At 43.4% G+C, this 23,268-nt stretch overlaps 1 protein-coding gene across 3 annotated transcripts in view; it reads right to left on the bottom strand.

The window, feature by feature from the left end:
* KIF20B (kinesin family member 20B) overlaps positions 1 to 23,268 on the bottom strand; it is a 171,720-nt gene that overhangs the window by 92,566 nt on the left and 55,886 nt on the right. For all 3 annotated transcript variants that reach the window (XM_077454201.1, XM_077454199.1, XM_077454200.1), the window contains exons 13-15: positions 9,727 to 10,002; positions 5,237 to 5,376; positions 4,836 to 5,001 (exon numbers count right to left, since the gene is read on the bottom strand). In XM_077454201.1, coding sequence (XP_077310327.1) covers positions 4,836 to 5,001; positions 5,237 to 5,376; positions 9,727 to 10,002 — 582 coding nt within the window. The remainder of the gene's footprint in view (positions 1 to 4,835; positions 5,002 to 5,236; positions 5,377 to 9,726; positions 10,003 to 23,268) is intronic.

Raw genomic sequence — 23,268 nt, 5'->3', positions numbered from 1 at the left:
TCTCCTCATTCATGTCCAGGTCCTGATACAAACTTATAATGCGCTTCCTGCATTTTAGTGACAAAAAAAAGTGCCCCCCGCCCCGAAATCACCCAAACTTTGACGAACTATATAAAATTCGCCCCCTAATTTCCCCCCCCCCCCCCCCCCCAAGAAGTTTTCCGAGCTTTATGTCCCTGACAAAAACATGTGTGGACGAATTCCTGGTGCATCTCACAGGCCGGCTGGGAATCAAGCAATATATCCCCAGTAAGAGCGAGGTATGGCTTGAAGGTGAACAAGCTCTGTGAAAGCGTCACCGGTTATGTGCACTCATTCCACGTGTACGAAGGCAAAGATTCCCAGCTCCAGCCCCCCCGAGTTTCCATCCTACATGGGAATAAGTGGAAAAATCATTTGCAAGTTGGCATTCCCACTCCTCCAAAAGGGTTTTATATACACACATACAACGATTACACTCGTTTGCCCCCTTCTCCACCACCTGTACCTAAAAAACTTTGGCCTGTGGTACAACAAGGAAAAACTGAAAGGGCTTCCCACAGTGTCTTGTCGCCACAACCATTCAAAGGGGGAATCCGCAATCTTGATGAATGAGGAAGTATTAGCTGTGAAGTGGAGGGATAGGAAAGACGTGTACATGATGTCCACCATCCACAATGACACCTCGGTGGAACTTCACAGAAGACGCAGTCCTGTAGACGCAGTCCCGGTGGAACTTCACAGAAGACGCAGTCCACAAGCCTTCCTGTATCAGCGATTATAATAAATTCATGGGGAGGGTGGATTTAAATGACCAGATGTTGCAGCCCTATGTTTCAACAAGAAAATCCCTTTTTTGGTACAAAAATCGCAGTTTACATTTTTGATTTGGCCCTTTTAAATTCTTTTATCATCTACCAAAAATCAACAGAAACACCCACCACCTTCATAAAGTATGTTGAAGACATTGTCACTTCCCTGATCTACCAACAAGATTCCCCCCGAAAGCATTCGCTCAGATTCTGGCAGCAGACTACATGAGAGTAATTTTCCAGACCACATTCCACCATCAGAACCCGGAGGACGACGCCAAAAAAATGCCGGGTGTGCACCAAAAGAGCAATTAGGAAAGACACCAGCTTCCATTGTCCAGACTGTCCCTCCCAACCTGGCCTTTGCATCGGACAATGCTTCAGACGATACCACACTGTGGAAAACTATTAGCCCATATTTCTAGTACTGCCATTTCCCCATTTTAAATTTCCGCCATGAATATTTCCCTGCCTCAACCAACCATATCATTGTCTTCCATGTGAACTGACCTTGGCCTGTTTCTCGACTATGCCTCTGCCTACTGTCTGCATTGTTTATCCGCCATGTTTCTGCCTTTCAATTGAACTGACCATGGACGGTATCGACTATGCCTCTGCCTACCATCTATTTCTGCCTTTTACCTGCACTGACCTCGGCCTGTTGACCAGGTTTTTGCCTGCCCCTTGGATTGATCTTTTACCCTGCTACACAGGGGTCTCACATATGTGAGGGGCTCTGGAATAGTGTTCGGAGTTCAGAAAACCAGTTTTTGTTTTTTGTGTTCCCAGAACAGGGTCTGGTTGTCCGGAGGCTTCAAAGCGATTTGGGTGGGAGAAGCCTCTACCCCTGTCCCCATACTTTCCTCACCGATGCCCTAAGTTTGATGGTCCTGCCTGCTCCCTGGACAAATACTCTGGCTGTGCTGACCATACCTCTGCCTGCTGCATGTACTATGGACAGTATGCCTGCCTGCTGCATGGATGATCCTTTGATCCGTTTGCTTCTGCTGACCACATGCCTGCCTGCTATCTGGACCAATGCATTGGCTGTGCTGACAACATCTCTACCTGTACTGACTATTCCTGCCTGCTGCCTGATTTGCCGTCACTGTTCATGTTCCTGCCTGGACCGATGCTCTCCTCTGTGGACCACTGCACTACTAAACCGCAGGTAATCTTTTCTTTACCCTTTGCTCAGCAGAATGTATTTTGGTTTGTAATTGGTATGTACAGTACATGCTAGGTGTTAGAAATATGTAGGGCCTTCAACATGTGATAGGTTGGCAGGAATTTATGTGTGTAATTTATGCTCCTAGAACACCTGACGGTGCTACTTGGATGTTGGGCCTCTGTATGTGGCCAGGCTGTGTAAAAGTCTCACACATGTGGTATAGCCATACACAGGAGGAGTAGCAGAATGTATTTTGGGGTGTCAGTTTTGCTATGTACATGCTATGTATCGGAAAGATCTTATAAATGGACAACTTTGTATAAAAAAAATAAAAAAAAAATAAAAAAAATATATGTGTTTTCATTTTTCTTTCCACAGTTTCCAAAAACTTTGGGAAAAAAAAACGAACCATTCAAAAGACTCATTATGCATCATAGATTATACGTTGGGGTGTTAGCTTTCCAAAATGGGGTCATTTAGTGGTTTCCATTGTCCTGGTGCTCCAGGGCCTTCAAACGTGTAATAGGTGGTTGAGAAATTAGATGTGTAATTTATGCATGTAGAACGCCCGACGGTGCTACTTCAATGTTGGGCCTCTGTATGTGGCCAGGCTCAGGAGGAGTAGCAGAATGTATTTTGGGGTGTCATTTTTGCTATATACATCCTATGTGTTATAAATATCTTATAAATGGACAACTATGTTAAAAAAAAAAAAAAAGCGTTTTCATTTTTTTTTTCAGTTTCCAAAAACTTTTGGAAAAAAAATGAACCATTCAAAAGACTCATTATGCCTCAGATTATACGTTGGGGTGTTAGCTTTCCAAAATGGGGTAATTTTGTAGGCGTTTCCATTGACCTGGTGCTCCAGGGCCTTCAAAAGTGTGATAGGTTGTCATCAATGAGATGTGCAATTTATGCTCGTAGAATGCCTGACAGTGCTACTTGGATGTTAGACCTCTGTATGTGACCAGGCTGTGTAAAAGTCTTGCATGTAGTATCACTATACTAAGGAGGAGTAGCAGAATGTATTTTGGGGTGTCATGGCAAGTATGCATATGCTATGTGAGAAGAATAACTAAAATTATAATTTTCCCTAGAATTGTGGGGGGAAAAAATACAACTTCACAAAAGTCACCATGCCTCTTACTAAATACCTTGGAATGTCTGCTTTCCAAAAAGGGGTAATTTGGGGGGTATTTGTACTTTCCTGGCTTGTTAGGGTCTCAAGAAATGAGATAGGCCTTCAGTGCATCAGGTGTGATCAGATGTGATCATTTTTCAATGATTTGCACCATAGCTTTTAGACGCTATAACTCTCACAGAGACCAAATAATATACACTTATTTGGGTTATTTTTACTAAAGATATGTAGCAGTATACATTTTGGCCCAAATTTAGGAAGAGAAATGTTTCATTTGCAAAATTTTACAATAGAAACTTAAAAAAAGTGTTTTTTTCCCCAAAATATCTATTTTTTTCGCTTATGTTGCAAAAAATAAAAAAACCAGCAGTAATTAAAAACCACCAAAAGAAAGGTCTGTTTGAGAAAAAAAAAAAATATACAAATTTGGTTTGGGTGGAGTGTAGCACGACTGAGTAATTGTCATTCAAAGTGTGAGAGCGCCGAAAGCTAAAAATTGGTCTGGTAAGGAAGGGTGTATAAAAGCCCTGTATTGAAGTGATTAAAGTGGTTGTAAACACCATGTTTCATTAAAAAATAAATAAAATAAAAAAAACATAAGAAATGTAACCTTTCTACATATTATCTAAAACCTACCTTGTCTTCACTATGGCATTGGACAATCCTACGCCAAAAGCTAGCCAGGTTGGGTTTAGGAATGAAAGAACACTGAAACAATACTTAAGCAGCACTGGGTTCAAGGGGCTGAAAGAAAGTGATTAGAAACGGTCCTTAGGGGAATTCTTTTAACTCCTCAGATCAATGCATATACTCACCAGCACACCATGAATCTTCAAATGTCCAAAGCTTTTTTTTTTTTTTTTTTGCAGAGCGTTCACATCACAAAACAAGTGCAACATTTCGGAGCCATGCAGGATCCCTTTGTTAGGCACATGATGATGATCACTTGCCTGATAAAGGGGGCCATGTGCGGCTCATAAAACGTTGCACTCGTTCTTTTGTGATCTCTCTGCAATAAAATCTTTGGACTGCATTTGAAGATCCATGGTGTGCTGGTGAGTAGGGTTGCACCAATACCACCTTTTAGGACTGAGTAAAAGTACCGATACTTTCCATTAATATGCAGCACTGATGGAGGCATGGACTGCATCAGTAGTTTATGGACAGAATATGGATGAATGGACAGAATACAACACAATCGCCTGTACTTGAGGGCTTAGTCTATAGATGTGTGGTGTGACAAACCCTTAGGGTTTGTATGGAATATCACTGGTCTTGCTGCCCTCCTCAGAACAATGGGTATCCTTGGAACTGAAACATATAGAGAAGAAAAGAGGGCGCATTACCGACCTTGTGCATTACCAATATTCAAATTGCTGTTGCATTTACAAGCTTTTTTTATCACGTCTGTATGCGAGTATGATCATTGCTGTTGCACAAGGTCGGTGCACCCTCCTTTCTTCTCTAGATGAATGAACAGGAGGCAGAGGTTGGAGGATTGCCCCAGACTACACTGAGGATGCAGGTATGGGAGCATTTGCACGAGTACAAGTACTCGTGCAAATGCTTGATATCGGCACTAGTATAGGTGCAACCCTACTGGTGAGTATGTGCAGTCTGTGATATCCAGTGTCCAGCTGGTAGTTGTTACATCACCTGCTATAGATGAGCCTAGTGATCCAGGAATATGTGTGACGGGAATATATACAAGACTTTTAACATCTCAATTTACCTGGACATTTGAATCTGTTACAGTCTCCTCTTCTTTAGCATCTTCATCATCATCGTCGTCATCATCATCATCTTCATTAGAACATTTTCTCACCAAGTCCCGGAATATTTCCATTCTTTCATCACATCTTTCTTCCATCACTTCTTTTTCCTTTTGTAAACGCTCACTTTAGAAAAAAAAAAAAAGAACAGAACAATGCAATGGAGTGTAAGAATAGTTGACAGCCAATAGCATTTTGCTGGCTATGGATGCCAACATTTAATTACAAAGATATCTTTACGATTTATATGCAATTTATACTCTTGTTGAGTGACAAAAGATTTCACCTGAATTAAATATATAAAATACCAACAAGGCGCACACTAAAAACCTACAGCACCATCTCGTACTAAAGAATTTACCTGAAATCATTTTCACGTTGAATGAAGTGCTGGGTGAATTCTTTAGCTACTTCTTCACGGATTTTAAGCTCCATTAAAAGTTTATCCCTTTTCTCTTGGACCAGCTGAGTTTCCAGATCTTTGACAAGTTCCAAAAGTTTCTGAATCAACAAATTGTACAGAGTGAGATGTCAGTATTGTTGTAATAAGTTCTGTATTGAACATAGTATTAGGGAAGAGATCTACGCTTTTGATTTGTAGATAGAACAGTGTTTTTTTAATGTGGGAGACATGCTGCTGCAAATACAGGCTCTCACTTAAAGTGGAGTTCCAGCCTGTAAAAAATAAGAATTAAAATTCAGCAGCTACAAAATACTGTAGCTGCTGACTTTTAATACGAGGACACTTACCTGCCCAGGTATCACACGATGTCAGCACCCCTAGCCAATTCGTCAATCAGCATGTGGCATCACACCTCCTACTGCGCATGCGCAAGTCGTGCTGGACTTTTTGAATAGTCCCCACCATCTTCTGGGACCTGTGCGTCCCCCAGAACGCAGCTGTGCTTTGGGGGGGTGGAGGAACCGGAAATTCTGTAGATCGCTGTGCGGCGATCTTACCCAGAAGTGGGAGCAGGTACCTGGTTTTCACAGGTATCCACTCCCACGCAAAAATGCCAATTTTGGCAGTGGAGGGGGGGAATGCGAACAAGCAGAGCTTCCCCTTTTGGGTGGAGCTCTGTTTTAAAGGGTTAGGTCACTTTTACCAAAAAACTGCTTATGCAGATAAGGGGCATCTTTGGATAAACTTGTACAGCTTTGACCAAAACTGAATAAAACCCTTGCCATAGATGTAGACTATTTATGTACCTCATGAAGCCCCAGTAGAAAACTTCCAGGACGTTGCAAAGAGAGGCCCAGTTGTTAGGGTTTACCCTCATAGAAGTGGGTTCCCAAACGCTGAGCTCAGAGCTACTATGCCAGGGGAGAGAGCAAGCATGAAAGGGAGTTTGAATCTGAGAAAGTGTTCACTCCTGTGATGATAAATATGAACAGTAACAGCTAGGCTGCTCAACAACATCCTGGGGAGTTTTACAGTCAGGCTTCATGAGGTACATAAACAGCCTACAGCTATTGTAAGGGTGTTCAAATTTGGTCAAAGATGTACAGTTTGTTTTTGTCTACAGATGTCACTTATGTGCATATGCAGTTTCTTGGTAAAAAGGTAAACTATCCCTTTAAACAGTTTGCCATAAAGTGTGTGTGTGTGTGTGTGTGTGTGTGTGTGTGTGTGTGTGTGTGTGTGTGTGTGTGTGTGTGTGTGTGTGTGTGTGTGTGTGTTGGCTCCTGCAAAGTAGTGGTAAGTGCTGAACTCCAATTGCTCCAGTACTACAAAGAAATTGAGCTTTAAAAGAAAAAAAAAAAAAAAAAAAAAAAGGCACGCAGCAGGGGGGATCAGAAGTGCTGGCTTCAGAAGATGCTTCTAGAAACAGATGAGCACTGCAAGAGAGGCGAGTGTTAACCTCTTTGCAGACAATTTTTTAAACAACAATTTTTGGGACTTTAACCACTTCAGCCCCAATAGGATTTGCCCCCTTCCTGACCAGGTCATTTTTTGCGATTCAGCACTGCGTCGCTTTAACTGACAATTGCGTTGTCGTGCAACGTTATACTCAAATAGAGCTTTCTTTTGGTGGTATTTAATCACTGCTGCGATTTTTACTTTTTGCGCTATAAACTTGATTAATCGACTAATTTTGATTAATTATAAACGCACATACAGATCCAACTACTTTTAGCTGATCTCCTTGCATTGCAACTCTGCATTAGTCAGCAGTAAATGTGGTATACACTATCGCCCGACACTAGTTAGTTTCCACAATCCATGACTTAACTTCACACAAATAGGTTTTAAATTCAAACTGTAGCACTGACATAAGTCATTTTTTTTTCCACAGTAGCGTGACAATCCCTCCACCTCCGGTCTAACTAATCACTCTCACCATATGGCATGGACCCCTGTGCAAACAGGTGGTCATGCAAGCCGGTATCAAAAGTGTTAACACGGACCATAAATCTCTCTCACGTCTCCTTAGATCTGAGCAAGGATGCCAGGTCATGGGTAGAAAGAAAAAAAGTGCTCACAGATTAAATTTGTGTGTTCAAACACAAACTACTCACATAAAGATGATAAAAACACAGCATGTAAAGCCAACAATTATGTTAGTTCCGTACGCGCTATGTTCAATCAGAACTTCAACATCAACGGACAACTCCCCCCCTTTCCTTCATTAGCAGACGGGGAGGGGGGGAGGAGTCCAGTGATGTTGATGAAACTATCTCCTAGGGCTGCAACTAACGATTATTTTCATAATCGATTAGTTATTCGATTATTGTTTCGATTAATCGATTAATCGGTTAATAACCTTTTTAAAAAAAGTGGGTCTTCAGACAGTGTGTGGTTTTCGTTCAGATATTACGTTCATTTCAAAAACAAGTGAAAAGTACTATTTCGCGTTAAAAGTCCCTGACCCTTTCAGATGTGAACTAGTCCCATAGGAAATCATGTAAATGAACTGTAATGCATTTCTGCAAAAAGCACCAAAAAACACATAGCTATGAACCAGGTCTAAGACGTCCAGTAACATACCCTTTATTGTAGAAAAAGCAGATAATCACTGCTGTAAGGGGTTAATTTTTTTAGTAATATTTACAGTAGCGATTATTTGCTATTTTTGTATTATAAAGGGCTCATTTTAGTTTTTTTAACCCCATTATGTTACTGGCCGATTAATCGATTATGAAAATAGTAATCGATTAATTTCATAAATCGATTAATCGATTAGTTGTTTCAGCCCTACTATCTCCGACGAAACTCCCTGAAGACCTGGAAGCTGGCGGAGAGGCGAGTACCAATCAAAAGAATTTTGATCGATCAAAAAAATGAAATCGATTAAATCGAGGAATTAATCTTTAATTTCCACAGCCCTAAAAAAAAATAAAAAAAAAGATTTTTTCCCCAGTTTAGGCCGATATGTATTCTACTTCTTATTTTAACCAAAAAATATCGCAATAAGCATTTATTGATTGGTTTGTGCAAAAATAATAGGGGATAGATGTATGTAATTTTTATTTTTATTTACTAGTAATGGCGGTGATCTGCAATTTTTATCAGGACTGCGATATTGCGGCGGACAGATCGGACACTTTTGACACCATTTTGAAACCATTGACATTTATGCAACGATCAGAGCTAAAAAGAAGCCATTGATTATTGTATAAATTACATTAGCAGAGAAGAGATTAACAATAGGGGGCGATCAAGGGGTTATCTGTTCCCTAGGTGTGTTCTAACTGTAGGGGGGATGGGGACTGACTAGGAGAGGAGAGAGATTGGTGTTCATACTTAGTGTGAACACAGGATCTCTGTCTCCTCTCCCCTGAGAGAAATAGGATTTGTGTGTTACACACACACACACACACACACACACACACACACACACACATATATCCTAGTTCTCGCTCGGTAACAAGTGTTTGCGAGTGCCTGGTGGTCATGGCACTCGCATCGGCTCTGGAAACACACGCCGGGCATGTGCGTGCCTGCTGTAATGTCTTAAGGGAGCGATGTACAGCTACGACAACTCACCCAGCCAAGCCAACCTGCCGCTGTATAACTGTGGTTAATGTGATTTCAAAATACTAAAAAGGTATCTTTGACTGCTTTAAAAAGCTAAAAAGGTGGCCATTACAGAGTGTGAGGTCTTGAATAGGCACCTGCATGACCAAAGAAGTGGTACCAGTCCTTGCTTTTTCTTTATACTTCTCGTTCTGTAGGATTAAGTTCCAAAGCACAAAATTTAAAAAAGAGGTTGTAAAGACAGAAGGCTTTTCATCATCGTGCATTATGAATGAAAATAAAAAAACCTTCTGTGTGCAGCAGCCCCCCCTCATACTTACCTGAGCCCAATATCTATCCACAAGTCTCTCAGCCATCCAGGACCTCCTGATTGGCTGAGGCACAGCAACAGCGCCATTGGTTCCCGCTGCTGTCAAAGTCAGTTAGCCAATTAGGAGAGAGAGGGGGGAGGGTCGAACCACAGCTCCGTGTCTGAATGGATACACGGAGCTGCAGCTCAGCTCGGGTGCCCCCATAGCACTGTGCTTGCTGTGGGGGCACATCGACAGGATGGAGGGGCCAGGAGCAGCAAAGAGGGATCTATAAGGAGGAGGAACTAGGCTGCCCTGTGCAAATCCACTGCACAGAGCAGGTAACACACACCATGACTTTAGAATCACTTTAAGAAGCAGCATGTCTAGCATAAGTAGGTAGTACGTGTAACACACCATATATCTAATCTCAACAGTAGCAAGGAGGTCAGAAATTAATTTTAGACTTCAAAAAATAAAAAAGGGGGGGGGGGGGAGGGAGGAGGAGCAATGTAAAAGTAACAACCAAAGACTTAGGAAAAAAAAAAAAAAAAAAGACATAGCAGTACTAGATAAACCTACCTCATAAGTCTCTTTCTTAAGAAGAATATCCTCAGCTTCATCGTCATCATCATTCTCCTCCGCCTCCTGCTCCTCCTCCTCCTCTAGATGAGTACAGTCAAGATATTCATCATCTTCACCGTCAAAAACGTCTTCCAAGGTGGAGTCCCACTGTACTGTTGCTCGTCTTCTTGATAGCCACATCTTGTTGTCAGCATTATTGATAATAAAGGATACTTCTCTAGCACTCTTTGCCTGACTGTTTTCCGAAGCTTGGATTGATTCCAGTACAAGAACCTGCTCAAGAAAGCCAAACTCTTAATAGACAACTAGGGAACAAAGACTAAAAGCAATATCTAAACCCAGCACCTTGCTCTTATATTGAATGCAATAAGGCTTTACATCAAACAGTGTAGTGTATGGTTAAAACTCAAATTTTCAAAAAATATCTATTTGAACGCAGATATATTTTGCTTTTTCCCCATATATAAGAAACAGAAGCTTTGTTTCTTTCATTTACTGCATAACCCAATATAGTTTAATAGTATATGGCAAAACTCCTGACATATTTAAAGTAGTTGTAAACCTCTGAAATGAAAAATAAATAAAAAGCATATTCTGCTATAGTGTATAACCAACTCATTCCAAAAATACTGTAATTTCTTGTTTTTCTCTGCATGAGTTACCGCTGATCATTGATCCTGACACCAATCCACGGAGAGACATACAGCTGCTAATTTACAGCCTCATGTGTAGAAATGCTGTGTAAACTGTGCACTTTGAACAATCGTATATGAGAGGAGGGCTGCGGATAAACAGGTACAACTTATGTAGGAGAATTTGCTTTCATCTCTATCACCCAAGGCTAGTCACTTTGGTATACGTAAGGTTTAACAACTACGTTAAGAGCAATGACAAGCAAGGAGTGAAAGTGCCGATATCCTCCAGGACACATGGTAAATTCTTTAGTGAGAAAGGCCATACAAGCGTAATACGTTTTTTAGATTTCCCAGGATCCACTGCGGATAAACAGGTACAACTTATGTAGGAGAATTTGCTTTCATCTCTATCACCCAAGGCTAGTCACTTTGGTATACGTAAGGTTTAACAACTACGTTAAGAGCAATGACAAGCAAGGAGTGAAAGTGCCGATATCCTCCAGGACACATGGTAAATTCTTTAGTGAGAAAGGCCATACAAGCGTAATACGTTTTTTAGATTTCCCAGGATCCACTGCAAACTGATCAGACTGGACTTCCATAAAGCTTCTGACAAAGAATGCACTCTTGCCTGTCAATCATGCCATTTAGCTTCCCTCAAAAAAATATTAATCTCACTAAATGTAATGCTTCCTGCAGATCCGCAATGTAAATTCTTTAGCACGGTGTAATGATACAGCAACATTGGCTTGAAGCTGAAGTTATACAGGTTTCTCTGAGTTCACTGCACATGGTAAGCTTCTTGCAGCATGTATTAAAAGATGTAGCAAATAATTTCCTGGCTTAAAAACATCCATCTTTCTCCAAATATTCCCTCCCCATATACCCCTTTAATTCACTGGATCCAAGTACTTGTGCAGCTGACCCAAGAACCTCCACCTGCCAAGTGAATAGGCCGCCCCCTTGCAACATTGCGTGCAAATTGCTCTTTGAAAATTGCATAGCGGAAACGCTCGTCCCCTCTACGTGATAATATCAAATGCCTCTGAAAAAGTGACCTAAGCACAGATTGCTTTTCAGTGCAATAGCAGAGCCTGCTGCAAGTGTGAACAAGCCTTTGGGTTCCATAGGAGGAACCTAAACAGGTAACTACCTTTCCTCTTATGACATGAGGCCCGTTTCAGGAGGAATGGGAGAAAATCTTCCTCAACAAAAAGGTTGTAGAAGTTGTATTCACTCACGGAGGAGGCTGCGGCTCCTTCATCTAACCAACCAATGGTAGATGTAGCAGTCACCAGACTGGCCAAGAATGTGACACTTCACATGAACCCAAGAAATGTTTACCTCACAGTAGGCGGTGCTTGTAAGCCGGCCGTTGCTTTAATATCTGTAGCAAGTGCTATACGAGTGTGGGCACAGAACTTGGGAATATGTGATCACCAGCTGCCAATAGAAAAATAAAAAATCTTGATGAGATAAAACTCTTGTGGACTTGGTAGGTGAGGCAGTGAGGCATCATTCGATGGTCCTCCAGAGCTATGCTCAGCTCAGGCACAGCCAAAAGAGCATTGTGGCTAAAACCCTGGGTGGCCGACCCATCTTTAAAGCAGAAACTGTTCGGCCAAAAAACTGGGAGACTACCATCTCCAGGTTTACAGGAGGAAAATCAGGTCTTCTGCCCCAAGATCTAAGGTCCAAACGCCAGAGGGGGCAACCAGAGGAACGCCAAACAGATACCCGGATTGTGGAGGTTTTTGCCCACGCAAGGACTCCAGAAATCGTTGGAGGGGTACACAGTCAACCTACGTAAGATTGCAGTGATCTAAGGCCCCTGCGGCTCCCTCAGATACCCAGAAGCCCTTTTAATGCAAGGCTCTCCCAAGAGGCAGTTGGAGGCAGGCTGCCCAAAGAGCCCAGTTCTGGCAAGACCACTGCCAAAATCTGTGGATTCAGTCCACAGTTGTGCAAGGCCATTATTGGCTGTTCAAGCAACCGCCTGCAGAACGACCTCAAGAGTCTGAATCAATTTACCCGTATAGAGAGACGCAAGATGGAGTCTCTCCATACCATAATCCAGGTTATTCAACCAAGAGAGTGGAGGATTTCAGTGGACTTGCAGGGTGCATACCAGCAGTTCCTCAGATTTGCGTTGGGGGACAGGCATTACCAGAGCCAGCTGAAACCTACACAGAATATGGTCTACCTAGGGGCCCAATTCAATACTCAGGTGGCCACAGTTTCTTTGCCACTTCAGAAACTCCTCAAAATCAGGAAGAAGTTCCAATAGGCATTTTCTGCACCAGTCATGTCAGCATCCCTGACATCACTCAGCATCTCCTTCTTGGGACAATGGCTTCATGTATCCCAATGTTTGCCATGGCTCAGTAGAAACAGCGTTTTCCAACAAGCCTCCCCGATACAGTGGAAGGGAGTTTGTCTAGCCCAGCCAAGCAGGAGCACCAGCTGAATCCGCTAGAGTCTCTGTTAGAATAAACAAGAAATGCTAAAAAAAACAGCATCGTTCATTAGCGCTGCAGCCATGGATCATTGTTAACACAGATGCCAGCACAGCAGGGTGGGGAACCACCTGTAAACAACTCAAAATCCAGAGCAAAGGGGAATTTCCCATTCGGGGGCCTAGTTTACAATATTCTGGAACTTTTAGCGGCATTCATGGCGTTGGCACTCTTGCTGCCTCACACACAGGGTCGCCCAGTCCTGCTCCATCTGGACAACATGGCAGCAGTGTATTATATACAGCAAAAAGGCGGGACACACAGCCAATCCCTCGAGAGAGGTGAAACCGATCATGGCATTGGCACAAGAATATCTCCCAGATTTGAGGGCCATATATCTCCCAGGCTGTCAGAACGTGGAAGCGGATCGCCTATCCTGAAAATTCAAGGATCCCAACGAATGGTCCCTTCAACCCGAAGCGTTCAAACAGATCATCCATGAGTAGGGGTGTCTGCAACTGGATCTTTTTGCCTCATCAACTAACTGCAAGGTGAGCCGGTTCCTCTCACACCACCCTCATCCATTAGCAGAGGGGACGGACGCCTGGACCCATCCTTGGGTTGCGCAACTGGCCTATGCCTTCCCTCAAATTTCTTTAATCCTGAAATTCCTGAGATAGTTCACAGAATTGACAGTCACAGTATTACCTTACTGGCCTCACAGACCATGGTTCTCTCTGGCAATGGATCTCAGCGTGTGCCCACAGATCACTCTGCCGGTAACTCCTCATCTCTAGTTGCAAGGGGATATCCTACATCCACAGCCATCATGACTGGCCTTAGCGGCCTGTAGATTGAAAGGCAGGGGTTAAAAGTTAGGATGTTCTCCAGGAGTTTATTGGAACTTTACAGAGTTCCAGAAAGAGGTCAACCAATGCCATCTTCACCAGAATATGGAATAGGTTCACCAGCTTTGCAGCTGGACGCCAGTTTGACCCTAGTGACCCAAATGTATCTCAAATCCTGTCTTTCCTGGAATCCGGATTGGATTGGGGCTCAGCCCAAGTTTATTTAACCACTTGAGGACCGCCGTATTGCCATTGTACGTCAGCACAATGGCACAGGCAGGCATAATCACGTACATCTACGTGATTGCCTTCCAGCGGGTGGGGGGTCCGATCGGACCCCCTCCCGCTGGATACGGCGGTCCGGTTCGCTCCAGGAGCGCTCCGTGATGAGGGGATGGCCGTTGGTTTTCGGCCACCCCCTCTGGATCGCTCCTGGCCAATGAGAAGCTTCCTCCCCTGTGTATTGTTTACACAGGAAGGAGGAAGTGATGTCATTCTCCTCGGGGCGGTCTTTTTGACCGGACTACGAGGAGAACAGTAAAAGTAAGTGTGCACCAACACTACACTGACATGTAGGTACACACAGGCACACAAACCCCCCCCGATCGCCCCCCCTCCCCCCCCAGTCACAGTGTCACTGATTGCATTGATCAGTAAAGAAATGATCAATGCATTCAGTGTCAGTTGTGACAGTAAAAACTGTCAGGACAGTTAGTGTTAGGTCCAGGGTAGCCCCCTATCACCCCCCAATAAAGATTTAACCCCCTGATTGCCCCTAGAGTTAACCCTTTCACCCCCTTTTGCCAGTGTCACTAAGCGATCATTTTTCTGATCGCTGCATGTGTCGCTAGGTAGCTAGTTATTTTTTTAGGTTCACCGCCAGGTTTTTATATCGCTAGGTACCCCGATATACTACCCAATAATGTTTTTAACCCCCTGATTGCCGCTAGTTAACCCTTTCACCCCCTTTTGCCAGTGTCACTAAGCGATCGTTTTTTCTGATCGCTGCATTAGTGTCGCTACAGTCGCTAGGTAGCTAGTTATTTTTTTAGGATCACCGCCAGGTTTTTATAGCGCTAGGTACCCCGATATACTACCCAATAATGTTTTTAACCCCCTGATTGCCGCTAGTTAACCCTTTCACCCCCTTTTGCCAGTGTCACTAAGCGATCATTTTTCTGATCGCTGCATTAGTGTCGCTACAGTCGCTAGGTAGCTAGTTATTTTTTTAGGTTCACCGCCAGGTTTTTATAGCGCTAGGTACCCCGATATACTACCCAATAATGGTTTTAACCCCCTGATTGCTGCTAGTTAACCCTTTCACCCCCTTTCACCAGCGATCACAGTATAAGTGTCACTGGTGACGCTGGTTAGCCAGTTAGTTATTTAGGTTCCCCGTCAGGTTTTTATATAGCGCCAGGGACCCCCATATACTACCTAATAAAAATTTGAACCACCTGATTGCCCCTAGTTAACCCTTTCACCACTGATCACCGTATAAGTGTTACGGGTGACTCTGGTTAGTTTGTTTTTTATAGCATTTTATATTCAAATCCGGAAGGCAGTGCTTGGTTTTCGGGGTCCCGTACGTGGCTAGGCTCCCAAAAAGTCCCCCACATGTGGTATCCCCGTACTCGGGAGAAGCAGCAGAATTTATTTTGGGGTGTAATTTGACTTCTGCCCATAGCATGTGTGAGCAATATATCATTTAGTGACAACTTTGTGCAAAAAAAAAAAAGTTTGTAATATTCCCGCAACTTTTGGCAAAATATAAAATATTCCATGGACTCAACATGCCTCTCAGTAAATAGCTTGGGGTGTCTACTTTCCAAAATGGGGTCATTTGGGGGGGTTTTGTGCTATTTTGGCATTTTATGGCCTTCGAAACTGTGATAGGTAGTGAGGAGTTAAATCAAAAATTTGCACCCTTAGAAATCCTGAAGGTGGTGATTGGTTTTCGGGGTGCCGTGCGCGACTAGACTCCCAAAAAGTCCCACACATGTGGTATCCCCGTACTCGGGAGAAGCAGCAGAATGTATTTTGGGGTGCAATTCCACATATAACCATGGCATGTGTGAGCAATATATCATTTAGTGACAACTTTTTGTAAAAAAATTTTTTTTTTTTTTTTTTTTGTCATTATTCAATCCCTTAGGACAAAAAAAATAAATATTCAATGGGCTCAACATACCCATCAGCAATTTCCTTGGGGTGTCTACTTTCCAAAATGGGGTCATTTGGGGGGGATTTGTACTGCCCTGCCATTTTAGCACCTCAAGAAATGAGATCGGCAGTCATAAATTAAAAGCTGTGTAAATTCCAGAAAATGTACTCTAGTTTGTAGACGCTATAACTTTTGCGCAAACCAAAAAATATTCGCTTATTGACATTTTTTTTACTAAAGACATGTGGCTGAATAAATTTTGCCCTCAATGTATGACTAAAATTTAGTTTATTCGATTTTTCTTATAACAAAAAGAAGAAAATATCTTTTTTTTTCAAAATTTTCGCTCTTTTTCCATTTATATCGCAAAAAAAAAAAAAAAATCGCAGAGGCAATCAAATACCATCAAAAGAAAGCTCTATTTGTGGGAAGAAAAGGACGCAAATTTCGTTTGGGTGCAATATTGCATGACCGCGCAATTACCAGTTAAAGCAGCGCAGTGCGAAATTGCAAAAAGACCTCTGGTCCTTAAGGTATTTATTGGTCCGAGGCTGAAGTGGTTAAGATGCTGGTGGAGCACTTCATGAGAGCAGTATTTAGACTACGGCCCTCTCATGAGAAATAGGTTCCCTCAATGGGACCTGGCAGTAGTCCTCAATTTTCTAGCAAATCCTCCTTGTGCTCTGACAGACGACTGTTCATTATGAAATATCACCTTAAAAACGGCTTTCCTAATACCCATAACTTCTGGGGGGGGAAGGGTGTTGGAACTCCATGAATTGGGGGCAGCCGAATCTTATGCCATATTCTTCCCAGACAGGGTTAGGCTGAGACCATTGGATCACTTTATCCCAAAAGTGGCATTGATATAATATTTCATCTCTCCAGTGAATGGGCGTTTCCAGCCTTCCCAGCGGAATCAGATGCCGATCTGCACGAGATGACATTCCAAAAGTCCTCAAAGCTTGTTTCCAGGCTACTGCTACATTCAGATGTTCTGACAGACTTTTAAAATAGGCCTCTGCCAGAACTATCTCAGCCTGGATAGAGAAAAAAAAAAAAAAAAAAACTATTCACAGGGCGGCCGGGAAGGATCCTCCGGAGGTGGTTAGAGCTCACTCAACCAGGGCAATGTCTTCTTCTTGGGTGGCATGGGCAGGAGTCTCTGGAGACAGTCTGCAAAGCGGAAAGCTGGTCATCACATCATACATTCTTAAAACACTATAGGGTGCATCCAGCAGCTCTTACTACTATAGAGTTTGGGAGGAAAACTATCCAAGCTCCTATGTCTATTGTTAAAGACCGCGTTTGCAGCATTAAACCCTACTTCTCAAAAGCTAATTTTTTATCATATGTATGCTGCAATGTTGGCATCAGAAAAATTGAAAATTTTATCAAATACTTACCGTAATTTTCCTTTCCCGACGGCAATACATGGCAGCATACGAACCCTCCATCTGATCTTTGTGCTTTATAAGGAGAATGGGGGAGGTAGCTCTCAGTCAGACCTTTATAGAGCGAAACTGGTCCTGTGGGTGGATATAGGGGCAGAGCTATACAATATGTATGCTGCCATGTATTGGCGTCAGGAAAGGAAAATTACGGTAAGTATTTGATAAAATTTTCCATTTTCTCCAAAGCAAATAAATTGGATTATAGGTCATTTTAATAAACAGGATAAGGGGTGTATAATTACACATTTCCTGTAGGAACAATTGTGAAAGTTAAGCCTGCTTAAGACCACGTTTCAGACTTGCTATTCCTGAAACACTGGGGTTAGGGTTGGCCAAAGGATTCTTCTATATTTTTTAAATCACAACAGGGCGTTGTCTCACATGAAAGCAATTGCAAGAATAAAAATAGTAAAACTGTCAAATGCCAAAGTCATTTTTTCAAAGTAAGATTTTCTGTACATTTCAAACTGTACCAGAACAGAACTAGTGCCATCAATGCAAAGTGCTTCAATGTAAGAAAGCTTGGTTGGCTGAAAAGGTCACCCCTGTATAAGCACAGTTGTAAACACCTTGCTACAATCAAAAGTTAATAGGTGGATCAATGATATTTTTTTTTGTATAAGCATTAAAATTTCCCATCTCCCTCTAAACCATTGTGCAGCATTCTGGCAAGAAAAGCTAGAGCCTTGGTTGGTTTTTATATGCTGTAGAACTAAGGCCCCTTTCACACGGGGCAAATTCATTGGAAGGACTCCGTTAGCTCACCGGGGATCACTCCGTTGATCCCCACTGAGCAAGTTAGTTGGCAGGTCCATCTCTGCTCACTGTGCAGAGCCGGCTCTGTCAGAGCCCTGTTCCCCTTTATGGGGAGATCAGATCAAAAAAATGGACCGCCTGTCCACTTTCATCCGATCCCATTGGCTGGACAGATGGCGACAAAAAAAATAAAAAATAAAATAAAAAAATAAATAGCCATCCGTCTGTTTTGAGCGGATCTTGTTGGATCGGATGGCAGGCGGGTGTCAGTGGACACACATCTGCCTGTCCATAGAAATCAATGGGTGGCTTGCTCAGACCCACTGATCATGTGAAAGGGACATACTACGTGAAGGTGAGCAAGACTAAGGCATATTTGTGATAGTACATGGGAGAATAAAATTGGCTAGGTTCTTTTTAACCACTTGCAGACTGGACCATTTTGCTGGTCAAAGACCAGACCACTTTTTACGATTCGGCACTGCGTCGCTTTAACTGACAATTGCGCGGTCGTGCGACGTGGCTCCCAAACAAAATTGACGTCCTTTTTTCCCCACAAATAGAGCTTTCTTTTGGTGGTATTTGATCACCCCTGCGGTTTTTATTTTTTGCGCTATAAACAAAAATAGAGCGACAATTTTGAAAAAAAAACGCATTATTTTTTACTTTTTGTTATAATAAATATCCCCCAAAAATATATAAAAAAAAAAAAAAAAAAAAAAAACATTTTTTTCCCTCAGTTTAGGCCGATACGTATTCTTCTACATTTTTTTTTTTTTTTTTTTTACCAAAAATATCGCAGTAAGCGATTATTGATTGGTTTGCGCAAAAGTTATAGCGTTTACAAAATAGGGATAGTTTTATAGCATTTTTATTAATAATTTTTTATTATTTTTTATTTCCAGTAATGGTGGCGATGAGCGATTTTTATTGTGACTGCGACTTTGTGGGGGACCCATCGGACATTTTTGACACATTTTTGGGACCATTGTCATTTATACAGTAATCACTGCTATATAAATGCAGTGATTCCTGTGTAAATGACACTGGCAGTGAAATGGTTAACCAGTGGGTGGCAGTGTAGGGGTTAAGTGTTCCTAGGGGTGTGTTACTAACTGTGGGGGGGTTGGGCTTTCATTTAGTGAACACTGATCTCTGCTCCAATCACATGAAGCAGAGATCAGCATCACTAGTTGCTAGGCAGAATGGAGAAATGTTGTTTACACAGCATTTCCTCCATTCGGCCGCTCCGTGAGACGATTGCGGGAATGCCCGCGGCGATCGAGTCCGCGGGTCCCGCGACCGGACTCACAGGGGTCCCGACCAGCGCAGGAGCGCGCCGCCGGCGGCGTGCTCCTGATGGCAGGGCGGCATTGAATATTGGACGTACCTGTACGCCAATATGCCTGCCCGTGCCATTCTGTCGACGTACATCGTCGTGTGCTGGTCGGGAAGTGGTTAATTAGACTTCAGAACACATGACAGGACCACTTCTTGAGAGAAACCTGGATGCTGCCACTGCAAACTCCTGAAAATGCAAGTGACCCGACTGATCTGATGCCTATACACACGCACACACAAACTTTATAGGCATCCCAGTCTTAGTAGTTCAATATTGAGTTGGCCCAAGCTTTAGGAGTGTGTCTATGGGAATGTTTGACCATTCTTCCAGAAGCTCATTTGTGAGCTCAGGCACTGATGTGGATGAGAAGGCTTGGCTCGCAGTCCTTGCTCCAATTCATCCCAAAGGTGTTCTATTCGGTTGAGGTCACGACACTGTGCAGGCCAGTCAAGTTCCTTCACCCCAAACTCACTCATCCATGTCTTTATGAACCTTGCTTTGTGCACTGGTCCAAATCATTTGGTGGAGGGGAAATTATGGCGTGGGGTTGTTTTTCAGAGGTTGAGCTTGACCCTTTAGTTCCAGTGAAGGGGACTCTTAAGGTGTCAGTATACCAAGACATTTTACACAAATGTCAGGCTTCCAACTTTGTGGGAACAGTTTGGGGATGGCCCTTTTCTGTTCCAACATGACTGTGCACCAGTGAACAAAGCAAGGTCCATAAAGACATGGATGAGAGAGTTTGGGGTGGAAGAACTTGACTGGCCTGCTAAAGTTCTGACCTCAGCCCAATCAAACACCTTTGGGATGAATTAGAGCAGAGACTGCAAGCCAGGCCTTCTCGCCAACATCAGTGTCTGACCTCACAAATGCACTTCTGGAAGAAAGATCAAACATTCCCATAGACACACCTCTTAAACCTTGTGGACAGCCTTCCCACAAGTTGAAGCCGTTATAGCTGAAAAGGGCGGACCAACTCAATGTTGAACCCTACGGACTAAGACTGGGATACCATTAAAGTTCATGTGTGTGAAAAGGCAGGAATCCCAATACTTTTGACAATATAGCGTAAAATAAATAAATCAGCTGTGGTTCATTAAATAGTAGCACAAAAAAAAAAAAAAAAAAAAAAAAAAAAAAAAAAAAACAGTAAACATTTATTGCAAGAAAAAAAAAAAAGGGGAAAAACACAACAAACACACCAAAATGCAGGGACGCTTTGCATGCATTTTTGGCTTTAACCCTTTCACTGCTAGGTCCGTACGCTATATGGACCTACACCACTGCTTCCAGGTGGCCACCGTACAGACCTACATTCCTCGTCCGCTATAAAAGCTCATGGTCACTTCAGTGACCATAAATATATCATATAATAGTTCGCAGATTCTGAACAACTGAACAGCTTTCCATCTCTCCCTCTCACACAGGCTGCAGTCGCACTGACAGATATGGTGAGGATGGAGTGTGGGGGGGGGGGTGTGGATTGTAGACATGTGCTTGCCAACCCCCTTGCTTTCCTCAAAGAATACAGTCACCGATCAGTACTGATCGTTTCTGCATGCTTTCATCACCGACACATAGTAAGCTGTGTCAGTTTGTGAAAAAAAAGATAAAATAAACAACCCTTTACAAGCTCAAGCCCACAGCAAAGTTGACTCAACTTGCAGCAAATCCGTCCGCCAAACACTACACATTTATGTCGAAGGGAATATGCCAAACACCCTGAAACCTCATGCAAAGCATGCAGTTGCGGTGCAATTGTTGTTAAAATGATCAGAGCAGGGATTAGGCTTCAGAGACAATCAGTAGCACCTGCTTTTCATTCTACTGGTCATGTGCTTTCAGCAAATATATCGTTTGGGGGGGTCTTTTACAAACTCTGAATGCTGCAAACGAAAACTGAAAACCTCCAGATTGAGGGAAATTTTTTGGATACGTTTGATTTTTAACATTTCGCAAAAGGGCGCAATTTAAAATTGACAAATATTAGGTATTTATTAACTCAATACAGGTTAAAGTGGAGTTGCACTCCCCAGCCCCCCCCCCCCCCCCCCAAAAAAAAAAAAAAAAAATGTATATATATATATATATATATATATATATATATATATATATATATATTCCTTAATCCAGGGCTCGACAAATCCCAGGCGCCAGGTAGAAATTGTGCCCTGGCGCCTGGGTTTTTGTCACTGACAGGTGCCTCTGTTGCTCTGTGTCTGGTGCCTCTAGACACAGAGCACTGTCTGGTAGTCGGGATGGAGCAGGAAGAGAGCGGCTTAGCAGCCTCTGACATCCTCCTCCCTTCTCCCCACACTGTGGGCAAAATAGCGCCGCAGTGTGTGGAACTGTGTGTAGAGAGGAGCTGTCAAAATTGAATCTGAATGTCGGGGTGGGCAGGACCCAACTTTCCAACACCAGCCAATGGGATGGGATCTGGGCGGGCCGATACGTGTATGTGGCCCCTCCCCTTTCTTAAGCAGCCCAATCATTGGCTGGATAGCTGCCAAGTCCCGCCCACCTCTGACATCACGCTGAATTTGTCAGCTTCTCTCTCCATACAGTTTCACACAGTGCAGCACTGCAGGGAGCATTCAGTTACAATATCGGCTGTGAAATCTGCCAGTGCTACCTGCCAGTGACATCCAGTGCCACCTGCCAATGCCAGTTAGTACCACCTGCCAATGCCAGTGCCATCCAGTGCCACCTGCCAGTGCAATCCAGTGCCACCTGCCAGTGCAATCCAGTGCCACCTGCCAGTGCCCGTTAGTGCCACCTGCCAGTGCAATCCAGTGCCACCTGCCAGTGCCAGTTAGTGCCATTTGCCAGTGCAATCCAGTGCCACTTGCCAATTACTGCCAACCCGTGCCAGTGCCACCTGCCAATGCCAGTTAGTGCGACCTGCCAATGCCATCTGCCAGTGCCACCTGCCAGTGCCAAGCAGTGCTACCTGCCAGTGCCAATCCATTGCCAATTACTGCCACCTGCCAGTGCCATCCAGTGCCACCTGTCAATGCCAGTTACTGCCACCTGCCAGTGCCATCCAGTGCCACCTGTCAATGCCAGTTACTGCCACCTGCCAGAGCCAAGCAGTGCCTCCTGCCAGTTAGTGCCGCCTGTCAATGCTACCCATCAGTGCCACCTGCCAGTTCCCATTAGTGGCACCTCAGTGCTGCCTATTGGTGCACATCAGTGTCACCTGTCAGTGCCCATCAGTTCCAACCTCAATGCTGCCCCATCAGTGCAGCTTATCAAAGAACATCAGTGAAGGAGAGGAAGAAAAAAAAAAAAAAAAAAAAAAAAAACGTTATTTTCAAAATCTTATAACAAAACAAAAGTTGATTTTTTTAAAAATGTTTAAATATTGTCTGTCTGTCTGTCTGTCTGTCTTTCTCTTGGCATCAGGCATGAACAATTCTTATTGTCCGATGCCCCAGACATGCAGTTCTGGGCGCTGGGCAGAGGATTTAAATAACTGGCTCCTAACTTTTTCAGCTGGCTCCTAGATTCTAAGCAAATTTGTCAAGCCCTGCCTTAACCACTTAAGGACCGCCTCATGCTGATGTACGTCGGCAGAATGGCACAATCACGTAGATGTACGTGATTCTTTAAGTGCCCAGCTGTGGCTCGGGAGCGCGCCGCCAGCGGCACGCTCCCGACCCGGTCCTGTGCTCCGTGGCCGCGGGACCAGCGGAGCCGATCGCCGCTGGTGTCCCGCGATTGGGCCACAGAGCTAAAGAATGAGGAGAAGTCTGTGTAAACAAACCTCTCCCCGTGCTTCCCTGTGTGGCCGTCACCGATCGTCTGTTCCCTTTTATAGGGAAGGACGATCAGTGACGTCACATGCCAGAAAAAAAAAAAAAAAAAAAAACATAAACGTCATA

The sequence above is a fragment of the Lithobates pipiens genome, unplaced genomic scaffold (assembly GCF_037356315.1).
Source record: "Lithobates pipiens isolate NorthernLeopardFrog02 unplaced genomic scaffold, aLitPip1_a1.2 Scaffold_25, whole genome shotgun sequence".
In the NCBI taxonomy this organism is placed as follows: Eukaryota; Metazoa; Chordata; class Amphibia; order Anura; family Ranidae; genus Lithobates; species Lithobates pipiens.
This window is presented reverse-complemented; position numbering and strand designations above follow the sequence as displayed.